We start from the raw sequence: 14,872 nt of genomic DNA, 5'->3' as shown, positions 1-14,872 counted from the left end.
TATGGGGCAGTTTGCAAGGAAACCTAGTTTAACGACAAACTGTTCATAACAGACAACTGTTGGTTAATATGTTCTTAATTCTTGAGCCGTCACTGACTTTTGGCCACTATCTTTAGGATCGTTTCCGGGGGAGATTTAAGTCAGACCAAAGTCATGCTGTACAATCAGCAGGTAACGCCAAACATGCATCTTTTTTTTTGCGTTCATGGTGGGTCATAAGGATTACTGCTGCAACTGAAAGAAGGGCAACTGCAATGAACCCACTTCCCTGTAAGGCGATCATTTGGCATTGCTTTTGTTTGTTTATTCAAAAAGTTCAAACCTTGCTTGTTTTTTTAAGGTTTGATTCATGCCACTGAATGACCTGTTTATTTACTCACCAACGCTGTTCTCCAGCCAGGAGATAATCTGAGGTCATGTCATCATCACAAATGTAGGTAATACCTAAAGAAAAAAGGGAGGTTAAAGGTCAGCTACCATAAAACCGGGGCAACAAGGCCAGACCTGAGAAAAAGTATTTTTTTTATCAGCTATGAAAATATATAATTAGAGAAAATGAACCTCTCTAATCATACTACAGGGACTATACTACACATTAATCCAGTTCTCAATTATACCAAAGAGAGGGGTACAAACTTGTCCAAGCAGAAACAAAATGCGGATGTGTGTGTGCTCGCGTGTGTGTGCGTGTGGGTGTGTGAGACATGGATGTATGTATCAGCCAAACGCTCTCGTGTGCTCGGACGTCATCTGCGTCCCTCCCTCGCCGTTATCCCCTCACTCCTCCTCCCCCTCCGTCTGCTTCTTTCTCTCCGCTCTCGTGCCGGCCCGTCCTCCGCCTCTCCCGGCCAGACACCCACACAGACCCCGGCGACTCCCGCGAACACGTACGAGTTGGGGGCAAAAAAAGAGAGCTGGGACACGACGGAAGGAAAACATTGTTGGGAGACAAATTGCAGGTCACGTTGCAGCACATCAGACATTCTCCCATCAGTGGAGGCTTTTCTGTGTGTACCCCCATCCGCGCTGTTCTTTTAAGGGGGAAACTAACTTTGTACGCCATGGAAAGATGTAAAAACCAGCGCGGGTAGTAAACTTGGACACTGCGCCCTTCCGAGCTCTAGCAGCGGACTCCTTACTCAACAGGACCGTTAGGTGTGTTATTTAGCGAACTAGCTAGGCGGTGACCCGGGGCGACTTTGTGAGGATACATAAAGAAGTATTTTCCAACTGCGAGGCGTCTTCCAAGCTGCAACTACGGGGGAAAACGCCAAAGTAAGTACCGCTTCACTTCCATGTCACAGAGCGTAGACGTTATTCGTGTGTGTGCGCGTGAGAGACGGTTAACGGTGGGCTCACGCTCCGTCCCCATCCTCGCTTCGCTCAAATACGTCATTACGCATTCGTTGGGGGATTAAATAGAAGAAACGCGCTTTACGGGGGTCACGACAAAACACACCAATGTCTGCGTGTTGGTGTTTGTATTTGGAAGCAGAGTAATAACCGTTTACCTTCCGTTGTATACCGTGAAGACCCGGGGCAGCCTGGCGCCCGGCCCGTGCTGGGTCGGTTTCTAAAGTTTGCTAACTAGCAGCGGATCATGTCACATTATCACCGTAACTAACGCTGCACAGCTACGAGCCGAGGACACCACTACAGATACATGTTTGGATGATAGCACTTATTATATCTATCTTTTAATTACAGCGTTTTATTTTGGGACCCCCCTCCCTCCTCCTGCTGCCACCATTGTGGTCTTCACTTAGCTTTCCCACTAAGGTGTGATAGCCACATGTATGCTAGTGTGAACACAGTGAGAGAAAAACCCGAGCTTTTAAAATAACACGAGGCCAAGCATCCATGTCGCTTTAAACTCGGCCCCTGTATTGTCTTCATCCAGATTGGATTTGCTTATGCCACCAGGAGTTTGTCATTCATACTTAAATGAATGCAAATCGGAGACATGACAATAGCCAAATACGTGTGAATGAGCTTTGCATCCAGGTCAAACATCATGTTAATCATTGGTTGAAGAAGTCCATGAACGCCTCACAGTAGTGCTGAAGCATATGGTCAGTTAATCAAGTCGATTCAGACAAAATGTGTTCATAAATATTTTAAATCATTGATTGACCACTGCAGTTATCCATTAAGCAATTGATCATTTGATTGTTACTACTGTTCTGATGTGAGTATTTGCTGCTGTCTGTTACAGGATGCAAATTGCACATTTTTATGTTATGGTCAAAATGTCACAGACACAACAATGAAAGTGATTGTTCCCCAGACTACTACTTACTATCTGTTACCAATGTCCGATTAGAGAAACCCTCTTATTGACAAAAGATCAGAATCCAGGTCAAATATTATGTTAGCCCCACAAAACCCTGACGGTCTAGTGAGGAGGTTAAAAACCCCTTTGATATGCTTTAGTGTTTGGTTTAACAGTCACCTGTCAATGATTACAACTTCGACTTCTTCGACTCCGTTCACAGACCAATCAATAATTCGGTTAACAGGAAACTTGACCATTTGGAGTCCCGAGCCAACAGAAAGAATAGCCTCACACATACCCAGGGGCCTTCTAAACAAGGTAACTGTACTCACACAAAGGGCTAATGGGCCTGAATCCCGTCAGGATCTCAGAGAATCAACATGACAATATTACCCTCACACCCCCCTGGACAGACCTATTCACAAATCAGTCTGCCGACTGATTGAATCTCTCCATGAATAATTCATGATCAGTGTCAAATGTATTGAAAACGACTTGTGATCTGTAATATGGAAGATTGAGTAACAGTGATGAAATGGATCACCACAATTACGGTATCATTTCCTGCCATCTCTGTGTTCTTATAACCACTGTATCTTTTTTTTTTTTTTAAGTTTTACAAATTTTACTGGACTGTTTTCAGACCAAGATCCAGAGGAATGTCTAAAATGTGAAGGATGTATCCGACTCACTCTCAGAACCTTCAAAATCTCCAAGGCATGACTTGGGTTACTGCTGATGAACCAAATACAGAGAGCATGCCAGCCTCCTGAACTGACAGGATGTCATCGTTATTACTGTCATCTGCAAAATGAAGGCTGTCTGCATAGAAGGTTGACATACTTTAATACAAATACCTTCCTATAATCTACAGTTTGATATTAATGTGTTGATCATAGCCTCAGCTATACCAGTCAATTACATGATATATCCAGTGTTTTCCATCAAACATTTTACTCTCATCAGGGCTGAACTTTTTTAAAGGGATAGTTCGGAATTTTGGACATAAGACCTATTTTCCAACTCAGCCGGTGTGTTCGAGACGTCTGGAGACGTTTTCAAGAAATTTCATTCAGTTCTTCTTAGTGGCCGAGTTCGCTTGTGCTATGGCTAGCGCAAGTCAATCGTTCTAGTTAGCATGGCATTAAAAACACTCATACTGACTCCGCAGTGCACCCGAGGCAAATCAATTAAAACACTAGACTGTCGATGTACATAATATGTGTGTTGATAGAATAATATTTGAAACAAAACTAACCTTGCATCGCATGAATCATCAATTTTTTGAGGGACTAGTTTCTCAGCAGCAGCGGAATTTTACTTTGCTCCGTCGGACTCAAAACTCTAAGACACGCTGCTCGGAATCCAGCCGGTAAATACACACCTGAACACCGCCGATTTGTCGGCCCTTAAGCCCCCAAGGCTGTCTGAAAAGCCCTCGGAGCTCACTCAAACACCGGGCAGCCCACGGCCCTGAAAACCCACGATTACGCACCGCGAACCCGAACCTCTGCTCCGTCCGGAGAACCGGACGGAGCAGAGGTTGTGTGTATTTACCGGCTGGATTCCGAGCAGCGCGTCTTAGAGTTTTGAGTCCGACGGAGCAAAGTAAAATTCCGCTGCTGCTGAGAAACTAGTCCCTCAAAAAATGGATGATTCATGCGATGCAAGGTTAGTTTTAAAAAAAAAATATTATTCTATCAACATGGATATGTACATCGACAGTCTAGTGTTATAATTGATTTGCCTCGGGTGCACTGTGGAGTCGGTATGAGTGTTTTTAATGCCATGCTAACTAGAACGATTGACTTGCGCTAGCCATAGCACAAGCGAACTCGGCAACTAGAAGAACTGAATTACATTTCTTGAAAACGTCTCCAGACATCTCGAACACACCGGCTGAGTTGGAAAATAGGTCTTATGTCTAAAATTCCAAACTATCCCTTTAACGTTAAATACTTGAAGACATGCTGCAACTAACAATTACTGTCATTAGTAATTGATAAAAGCATTTTCACATTTAGTCCTTAAAATGTCAGGGAGAACTTAAAAATGTGCATTAAGAAATCCAACAAACAAAAGTTCCCTTATATATTCACATTTGAGAAGGTGGAAAAAGGGAATATTTGCTTTAAAACATTGAAAAAATACGTTAAATGTCAAAATAGTTGCTGAATATTTGTCAATTGTTTAATTGATTAATCCTTTTAGCTGCAAGGCAACACTAAATATTATTTAAATTAAATGCTTTAAAGGTGATTAGCTCTGTTAGTAAAGGTGACCCATTACATTATTTCTACAACAATATTTGAGTCAAATTACAAAAGAATCTTGAGTTATCAGTGAAATGTGCTATCACCGGTTTACAGCCTGTTTTATTGTGGCTATTGCAGTAAAATCCTGCACTAATCAGCAATGGACGACGGATAATTACTACAGATGAAACCACTATCAGCCCAACATGTTTGATGTAAAGCTGGGTATCATTTCAAATCTTACTATACTGGTGTTAATATACCATAGTTTTGGCACTGATACCAAATTGTACTTTTTTTCATTACCTCACTGTTTGGGACAATAAAATGTTTTTAGCCCAACAAAAAAAATACTACTTACCAAAATAGGCTAAACTTGGTGTTTAACTTCCCTTAAAAATAACATTCAAGAACTTTACCTCAATAAGACGCAAACCAATAATTATATTTAGGAAATATCTAATAAAATAAATAAGTAAACAAGATTCTGAACAAGCTTTTAATGCCAACTCTCAGCACCTGACAGATGTTATCTGGGGCTACAGACATATTTCAGTCAGAACTCGACATTCTGTCCCTAGAGTATTTAAAACCTAGTATGAGCTGCTCATGTGTACGCTGCCCACGCTGCCTGTCTCCTAGTCAGTTTTAAAAGTTGTGGTTTGCATTAGTCAGCTGTCAGTGAGCAGCTTAAGAATGGATGGATATCAGTAAATGGGTAGTTATGCACACATAGATGGCTTGTTAAGAGTGAGTCATTGCTAATGTCTCATGACTTATGTTCCTCTTGCCGACTCATTCGCCCCTCATTCAGATAAACAAAGTTCTGGATTGGACCCCTCTGTGGAGCGTGAAAGCTGGAGCGCTCTCTCGTAGTGGCAGTGTGTTTACATGATGGAAACCTTTCTGGACTCCGTACCTGGTTCCCGTCTGCTCTGTTTAGGGTCTTTCTCCTTTTATTTCATCCATTCTTCGAGAATCTGCATTATGAGTTTGTGAACCGGGGTTTCAGGTGGAGCCGAGAGGAAACACATGTTTAACATCTGGAGCTGTGCTCTGCCAGCCTGGAGCTGGATCAGTGTTTACAATCACCACATCCTCGTAATGTAGATTCATAGTGAGCAAGAGAGATGAGACAGTGAGACAACTTCCGTTCTCCCTCCCCTGCCAGAGGCATCCTTTATTTTTATTGGACCTTTGAAATGGTCAGAGTCTGGTCATATGATCCTGTGGGCCAATGGAATGTGTTGTAAGGAAAACTGAGGGGGAAAGAGCTTTAACATGTTGAATTCACTGGAAACCCTAAAAATATCCTCTCAAATCCTAAATCGCCTCCACACGGCAGCGGTGCGAAATGTACAGGACTTGTCCTTGTATTACCTTCTTGATTGTTTGTTTTTGGATGTCTGCATGCTTGTGTGTTGAGCATGATTACAATTATTAACATTTTATGGTTGGTTGTTTTTAAGGGAGGTCATTTAATTCATACACAGTAAATTCAACCCAGTCTAATTGTCTGCACTCCTCAGCACTTTTGTCCTTTGAACCATTTGTACTTGGCTTCGCAGCTCATTTAGCTATCTGTTGTTTGTTAGATTACGCTGCCTCTTATGGAGCCAGATGTGCGCGTGCACACACAAACACACACACACAATAATGCTGTTCAGCAGAGCTCGTACATTCTGTCAGAACACTCCAGTGCTACTAAAGTGGAAGAGTTGGCAAAATAACTGGGAAAAATATGTCATCCTTCCCAACCCACCACCGCCTGTACGAAGGGGGGAGAGAGAGAGAGAGAGAGAGAGGCCAGCCGTGCTGTTGCAACAGGAAACGGGCCATGACTAACATGAGATGATGTGGAAAATAACCAAGAAATTTGAGCATGGTGCTGTCTTATGGACAGTGTCCGAGAAGAAATGTGTAGCATTAACTTAATAAAGGGTAGCGTATCAGTGTAAAACTCCAGGAGCAGGTTTGAATAGGTTGTATTAAATAACGTATCTGGGACAAACAAAGGTAAGAACATTGACAAAAAATGGGGCTTCAATACTTTTTTGGTACTATCCAAAATGTGTCCGAAAACCAAAAGGTGGCATGCAATATCTGATCAGATTTCTGAATCTGATCTGACTTATTCTTTGGTCAGATTTCAATGAAAACGTTGCCAATTTTAAACTTGTGCATTTAAGCTAAGTTCTTATGTGTCTGCAGTGTTAAGATACCTTTAACATTTTGCAGCTTCTGTAAAGCTCAACATTATTAGGTGAAAACGTAGGTGTTTACATCTTCTGTGATAGTAAACTGAATACTTTGCACCCAGGACATTTTTATGGGCAACTTTGCTATCTTTTGACACTTAATCAAGGAAATAATCAGTAGATTATATGATTATGAAGTGCAATGTTGCAGCCCTTAACTTTAGTTAAAAGGACAAAGGATTTTGTCTTTATCGCTCAAAGTAAAGTTAATAATTTGTGTGAATCTTTATGCATGAAGCACACTGGTACTTAGTTTAAAAGTCCTCGTCAAAGTTATTAAATCACACTGCTTCTCTTACGCCAAACCATACTAGACCTTTACATCCAAGGCTAATTTCAGCTGCATATTTTAAAGACAGTCAAGGGAGAGGGGGAGACCATTACACATGGCTCTCCGGGCCAAAGAGGGAATCCTTCTTGATTACTGGCAGGGAGCAACAGGGTGGGGATGGGAGTGGAAGTGAAGCGGTTACAGGCTCTGGCATTTACAGCTGCAGTGGGTGGAAGGGGAGATACTGTATATCTACAAGGGGACTCCAGAGATGGAGCATGTGGGGGCGCCTCCATCGCTATGCACATATGGATAAATCATGACTCACATCTCTCAGCCGTTGGTTCTCCCTCATCGCCGCCCCTTTTACTCTCTTTCTCTGCCACTCCCTGAACTGAGCAGCAGAATCTCTGTACTGAATTAAAAAATAACTCTGGCAGCTGCCGTCAACTGATCAGGAAAGCTCTGGTGTTGAAAGCACGAAGCCCAGTTGTTGGTCTGATTTCTCTTCCCTGGCGTGGGCCTCCTGAGCCGAGCTCCCAGCGTGCTGCTTGTGTCCTGTTATATGCATTAGGAAAAACCTACAGGCAAGCTTCCACTGAGAGGGAAACTTTGGTGTCATCATCTATTTCTCTTTATTACATGGTAGCAAACTTTACCAATCACAGTTGGCTCCCCCTTTACACAGCCAGGCATGTGTAGCCTCTGCCTTTAACGCCCCTCAAGCAAGTCCCTTTAGACTGCTTGTTAGGTGGAACCATATTTATCAGGGTGTGGATTCTGCCTCGAGAACATGTATATCTTGGGTCTTGGAACTTTACAGCCGAATAAGCCCATAGATGTTGTGTGTGTTGCAGGATGCTGTCGGGGCTGAGCGAGTGGTTCTGGCAGGAGCGGCTGTGGTTTCCAGAGGGTCTGGGCTGGGCTGACCTGGAGGACCGCGATGGACGAGTATACGCTAAAGCCCAAGATCTGTGGGTGGCGCTGCCCATTGCGCTTCTATTCCTCATTATCCGTCAAATCTTTGAAAGGTCAGTTCATTTTTCACACTGTCTTGCCGGATATCTGTCGAAGTCTTTGGTTATTATTAATTCAAACATTTTCCCCCTCTTCATCTGTCTAGTCTCTTGGCTTTTTCCCTTGATTGCTTCTCTTCCTGTTCTTTCTCCTTTCATCTGCCCATCAGTTATCTCATCCTCTGACCTCTAACTACATTTTACTCCGGGAAGATAGATTTCAGCTCAGTGATTATTTAATGCTTCTTCTTTATAATAAGTAAACCATCGTTCTCTCAAGTGACTCATGTTGTACGTCAATCAAGTACAATGTTGCTGTTTCCAGTAAACAATCATTACAACATCAACCTGTGTTTAATCGCTAATGCCAAGAAGCTCTCTTCCTCAGTATTCTGAACTCCCACCAATCACACAGTGGTCGTTTATAAAGTGGGCTAACTGAGAACTTAATAAATGTGAGAAGACAAACAAACATATATATATATAAACATAAATTGTATTTGTTGCTCTTTGGGTTATCACGTGACACATTGCATTGAGGCCTCTGTTGTGCAATGTAGTTTTAGTATTAATCACTTTTCCTCATCCTCACCTCTAATGATTAAAATGACAGATTAAAAGTGTTTCCATGATTGCACCGTGTACTGTCCTGAACTTAAATGTCATCTTTTTTTAACCTCGACATCCTTTTTGCGGTTGCAGGACGGTGGCTACACCCCTGGCTTCTCTGCTCGGGGTGAAAGAGACCGTGCGGCTCAAAGTCTCCCACAACCCCACACTGGAGTCCTACTACTGTAACATTACTAAAAACCCCACACAGGTACATGTTCCTACACAGCCGCAACCATCAATAGCAGCGCTGTGTGTGTGAAATGAAACCCTCATGTCTGACCTCTTTGTACTGTTCTCAGACCTCAATAGCAAGTCTCTGCAAGCAGTCTGACTATTCAGAAAGACAAGTGCAGCGATGGTTCAGGAGGCGAAGGAACCGGGACAGACCAAGTTTGCTCAAAAAGTTTCGAGAGGCCAGGTGAACTTACACACACTCTCTCTCTTTTTTAAACATATATATATATACGCACATATGTCTATGGAGCTCTGGAGCAGGTTGAAACAGCTGCCAATCCTCCAGCGATCCTCTGGCTATATGAAGGCATTTCTGAGGGCAAAAGTAGCCCTCTATTTTTAACATGCACACATTACAATGCCACTCTGCTGCTCCCATACCACACACGAACACAACCATACACATTGGCACCGGGCCTTGGCAACAGAGGTCCATCACCACCGTTGGTTTATGTGTGAACATTAATTGAGTTAAACAGCAGAATGATCACCTGATAAAACAAGGCTCGATAGCAGCAGATAGCTTCATACATCAGCATCAGTAGGACTGACTGACTAACAGGCACATGTTCAGTGATATGCATGTTGACTTTCATATACAATCTGTTGATGCATTATTCCACTTTATGTGTTGTGTTCAATGTATAACTTCTCTGTAGTGATGTGACTGTCGTTACTATTAGACTCATTGTCATGGTCATTGCTCATGTATGTCGAAAGACCCTGAAAATCTATTTTCACACAACTTAAAGGGTCACTTTGCCCAAATAACAAAAGACATAGACCTCATTGTGAGCAGTTTCCACTGGCATTAAAGAAGTAGTCCCAGTAAAACGTGTTCTAGATGCATTTGCATTTTTCCAAATCTTTAAACAATAATCAGGTGCCCATTAAGGGCCATGAGCTTGCTGTAATAATGTCTCCTGTTCATACTGGACATTAAAAGGTATCTGCAGTGATGTTTCTGAGTTCATATGACTCACAGGCTTTGAGAAATATGAATGTATCCGATTCCTTTAACATGTGTCACAAGTACATACATTTCTCTATAACAGCCCCAACATGGACACTTCCACAACAAGCAGGCATCCCTCAGCTGAGATGGTTTTTGTCAGCCTATACAAAGTGTCGACAGTGTTCTGTGTTGTCCACATCAATGGGGACGCTGTCGTTGAGGAATTGTGTAAAAATAAATTTTAAGCAAAATGAGTGCAACCAATGAAATTCAACTTGCTTTCACTTTGTAGTGGAGCCAAAAATCTTAGAGAAAAAAACTCAAACCCTGTATGACTCAAATCAAAGCTTTGTTTTTTGTTATTTTGGTGAAGTGACTCTTTAATCTGCAAGAAGATGAATCAGACTGGTGTGTGTATGTCTCTGTCTCTGTGGTTTATATATGTGTGTGTTATTTAAGCAGATGGATGTTCTGTGAATGATGCCCATGTGGATATGTGCACACATGCATGTGACTGCTTGTCGCTCCCCGGCGATGTGTATCTTCTGCCGTGCGTGTTACGACGTTTCACCTCTGAATCAATCTGTTGTTTGTGCACACACAACAGGCTCTCTGTTACCCTCACTTTGCCCCACGGGTTTACCTCTCACACTCGGCGTCTTCCCTTCTCCGTTCTTGTGTTTCTCTGTCTGTTTGTCACCGCTGCTGTGTGAGATCCCGTATTGACATTGGTACTAGAGGCTGTAGTGGGAATGAGCCCTCACCGTCTCTGTGACAGGATTCATAGGGAGGAAGCTGTCTGACAGCGCTCATTGTGTGTCGGCACGTGTTTGACCGTGTGTGTCCTGATTTGACATTCTCAGTGCAGTTCACCAGATTTTTCCAGGCTGTCCATTCAGCCTGGCATTTCTTTCCGACTCACACTCTTGTGTGTCTGTGACTGTGGGAGAGTGTGTGTGTGTGTGTGTGTGTGTGTGTGTGTGTGTGTGTGTGTGTGTGTGTGTGTGTGTGTGTGTGTGTGTGTGTTTGTTTGTGATGTGTTTATGTGTCTGCTGGTAGAAAATATGTCTATTGTCTTTTCCCCATTGACTGAGTAGAAAGTGTGTTTGTATGTGTGTGTGTGTTCTCTTGCAGTTGGAGATTTACCTTTTACCTTCTTGCTTTCATTGCTGGCCTGGCCGCCCTCATTGATGTGAGTACCGCCATGTTAACTCCCCCCCCCCCTTCTCTTTATGTTCACACGCTCTCTTTCGTCACCTGCCCTGCCATTGTAACATGACAGTTGTCACAGTATTCTGTCTCTTTGACTGTGATAACCTCACCTCTTCACCATCGCATCTCTCCTTCCAGAAACCCTGGCTGTATGACCTGAAGGAAATGTGGCAAGGGTTCCCTGTACTGGTAGGTCTCCAGGACTGACTATTTACAGTGCATGTGCAAGAGCATGTGCAGACTTGAAAAGCAATGAATTCAGTTCACTCACAAAAAGTCTTCTTGGATGAATGTTTACTCTTGCTTACCAAACTTGTTTTTATGTAGTTGTTGGTTAAAAAAACAATGAACACACAGTTTTATGATTTTTGAAGCATGATTGCAGTCGGCAGAAATAAAAAGCTCATGACGATAAATGGCGGTCACATGAGTGCGAGCATACACATGTGAACAAGTTGGCCTGACGAGACTCTTCAGTTCGTGTTATTAACGCACGTTATTTCGACAGCCAACCAAAAACCTACTTGAAAAAAAACACCATTGATTTTGAAATGGGCGAACAGAAATGCAAAACTGCAAACTCATTTCTGGTATTAAAGACTCATCCTTGCACCACTCTATTCTTCAACTGGTATAACCGTGTCATTTTCATACATGCATTCGTTTTGATGAAACCCTGGCACCCAGATCACAAGACACCCTCCTATTGCAGAGTTCTAAATACAGCTTAAATTACAAGTTAACTTGTTTTGTTAATTGATTCATCATCTAATTTTTTTTTTAGTAAAAAATGTCAAAAACAGGTGGTAACAAACGTATATTTTACTTTTGGACTCTCGTACAATACAAACCTGAGCTCAAAGACCTTGTAACAGGAATTTTTCTCTTTTTTTTTCTCTCAACCAAACAATGAATCGATTGAACAGGACAATAATGAACATAAAATGAATCAGTAATTGTGATGATAATTTGCCCACATTGGCGTGTGGATGTTGGAAGTGAAGCTCTGGTTGTTCTCCCTCAGACTCTCCTGCCGTCTCAGTATTGGTACTACATGATCGAGCTGGGTTTCTACAGCTCTCTGCTCTTCAGCGTGGCTTCTGATGTCAAACGCAAAGTGAGTCAATGTTTCTCTACTCCTCAGTTCAGCTGGTATAAAACACGACTTTCATTGGGACGGAAAGAAAATGTACACACAAATAACTGTAACAATATGCAAAACAGTAGTGTTCCACTTGTATATGTTATTACCTCATGATTTACTCAACGCAACAGGAAGACAAAGTCTGTTCTTACTATCAGATGAGCTTGACACCTGGCATGGACTGTGGCTAGACATTCGACTGTTGTTACACGTGTGTGTGTGTGTGAGTGTTTGGACTTTGCTCAGCTGAGTGCAGTGGGGGTAAATCTTGCAAAAGAGGGAAAATGTTCCATATTATTTTAACTTAGATGCCTCATAAGCTGGGTTTACCTATTCACACACACACACACACACACACACTTAAATCAGACACACAGATATATATTCCCAACATTTCCCTTTTCTCAACGTAACACCCGTGTCTCCTTCTGCCTTCTCTTTAGGACTTCAAGGAGCAAATCGTTCACCATGTGGCGACCATCCTCCTCATCAGCTTCTCATGGTGTGTTAACTACATCCGTGCTGGAACTCTCATCATGCTGGTCCACGACTCCTCCGATTACTTCCTCGAGGTAAATTTCATTCATAAATTCACAGTGTTTTGAGTAGCACAAAAGCGAACAGGGCCAGTATAAATATTTATCATCGCATCGTATTTTACGTTGATGTCCGTTATCCCTACACAAAGAAAAAAAGCTGCAACATGCTGCAGTTTTGTTCATACCTGAGTGCAACAAACTAAGACTAACGGACAGACTAATAACACACTGCCACCATGTGGAGGAAACAACAACACATTTTGGTCATCTCGAGTTGAATAGAGGCAAACCGACTTTCATTTGAATTATTCAAACAAATACACTTTCCATTTATCTCCAACTTTCCTATCAATCACCTTTTCTCTCTTCCTCCCCTGACAGTCTGCAAAGATGTTCAACTATGCTGGGTGGCGAAATGCCTGCAACTACATCTTCATCGTATTTGCTGCAATCTTCATCATCACTCGGCTGTTCATCTTCCCCTTCTGGTACACACATTGTTTCGTGTGTTGTTGTAATATGCACCTGCGTGTCATTGAAGTGACCTTGTCTTTCTATCACCTCTGTTGCAGGATTATTTACTGTACCTGGGTTTACCCAGTGACCATCTATGAGCCTTTCTTTGGCTACTACTTTTTCAACGGACTTTTGATGACTCTGCAGTGTCTACATATCTTCTGGGCTGTCCTTATCGTACGCATAGCAATCCGCTTCCTCACCCACAATGTAAGGGAACGTAGAAATTGAATGCAATATTCTGTTTATTCATCAATTTAGTCTGTTTTTTAAGTGATTGAATTTTAACAGATTACATGCTATTAAAAACTCTAAATACATGCAACATAAGAATAAAAACATAGGAATATTAAATCAATGTCATTTTATGGATCTCTTGTGCACAACCAGATGCAATGCACGTGCACACGCACGCACATATTTTCAAGCATGCAACCGGGTAGTTTAAGCTCATACGGACACCGGCCAGAGCTGCAGTACAGTTAGAACATTGACTAATGAAGTGTTTCATGTTTCTTCTTTTCTTTTTTTTCAGGAAAAAGTGGACGACGAAAGGAGCGACAAAGATGAGACGGATGAATCAGAAGAGGACGAGCAGGAGGAGGAGGAACAGGCCATGAAGACAAATGGACCGGTGCAGAACGGTCACGCGGTCCACAACAACAATCACAGCAAGACAGAGTGAAAGCAAACAAGTGTCGGGACGAACGGATGTGAGAAGGACTCATATTCCTCAGTAGGGGAGCAGGAGGGAGGGATGAGAAGAGAGAGAAAGAAGAAGGGATTGTGGGGGATTCTTAAAAACAAGAACAGCAGGCATCCCGAGGAAATTTGACACTTTTACTTTTGCACAACACAAAAACACACTCACACACGATCATTCATACTTAAAGGGGCATCCAGCCGATGATTTACACCATATTTAGTGGCTTGGCTTGTTTTGCTCTGCCATTAAAGAACATGTATCATTGTCAGTATGTGATGTCGGTCCCAAGATTTCAAAGAGACAGGGGAGAAAATGGACGGGGGGGGGGAGTGATGCTGCTTCTACTTTAGCTTTCCTTGTTCTATGTGCCTTAGAGCCAGCGGATGGCTGTTAAAATGCCATTTTTTAAAAAAGCTTTCTGCTTTGATCTTGTGTTGCTTTATTTCATTGCACCTTTTTTGTTTTCTCATAGAAGAACAAGAGAGAGTGAAAGTGATTCAATAGGGCATTTTATTCCCTGATTTGATTGATTGATTTAAACTGTCTATGCAATTACGTAAGTGTTCAGCTATTGCAATGTCTTTGCACAAACATACAGTGTCTCTTATATACTGTACTAGCTGGCGGGAGGACTGCGTGTCTCCGCTCTCCAGTGCGGCCTGCGCCATTGATAAATGAGTTTGCCTTCTACGGTTTAAGGAGTACATGTGGCATCAGTTCTGTAGATCATAGGAAACTCTTGTTTTCATTTCTCTTCTATTCTAAACCCAGCATAGCTCGTAATGTACAATTCCTTCTTCCAAAAGAGATGTTCGACCTGCGACATTTATCATTCTCAAGCCTTCGTTAGAGCTGTTAGAAACACCCGTAAACAAGTGC

General features: G+C 42.3%; 1 protein-coding gene across 2 annotated transcripts; it reads left to right on the top strand.

Annotated features, from left to right (window-relative positions):
* Window positions 1-842: 842 nt before the first annotated feature.
* Window positions 843-14,391, top strand: cers2b (ceramide synthase 2b). 2 transcript variants are annotated; one of them, XM_084026675.1, is made up of 11 exons: window positions 843-1,275; window positions 7,917-8,090; window positions 8,778-8,895; window positions 8,987-9,105; window positions 11,011-11,068; window positions 11,227-11,277; window positions 12,113-12,205; window positions 12,676-12,804; window positions 13,153-13,259; window positions 13,344-13,497; window positions 13,823-14,391. In XM_084026675.1, the coding sequence occupies exons 2-11, from the start codon at window positions 7,918-7,920 to the stop codon at window positions 13,970-13,972; spliced, it is 1,152 nt and encodes a 383-aa protein (XP_083882801.1). In that variant the 5' UTR covers window positions 843-1,275; window position 7,917; the 3' UTR covers window positions 13,973-14,391. The 2 variants fall into 2 exon arrangements, with proteins under 2 accessions (XP_083882801.1, XP_083882802.1); XM_084026676.1 differs by lacking the exon at window positions 843-1,275 and adding an exon at window positions 6,528-6,546.
* Window positions 14,392-14,872: the final 481 nt, after the last annotated feature.

Source organism: Eutrigla gurnardus (genome assembly GCF_963514095.1).
Source record: "Eutrigla gurnardus genome assembly, chromosome: 14".
NCBI classification, from domain to species: domain Eukaryota; kingdom Metazoa; phylum Chordata; class Actinopteri; order Perciformes; family Triglidae; genus Eutrigla; species Eutrigla gurnardus.
This window is presented reverse-complemented; position numbering and strand designations above follow the sequence as displayed.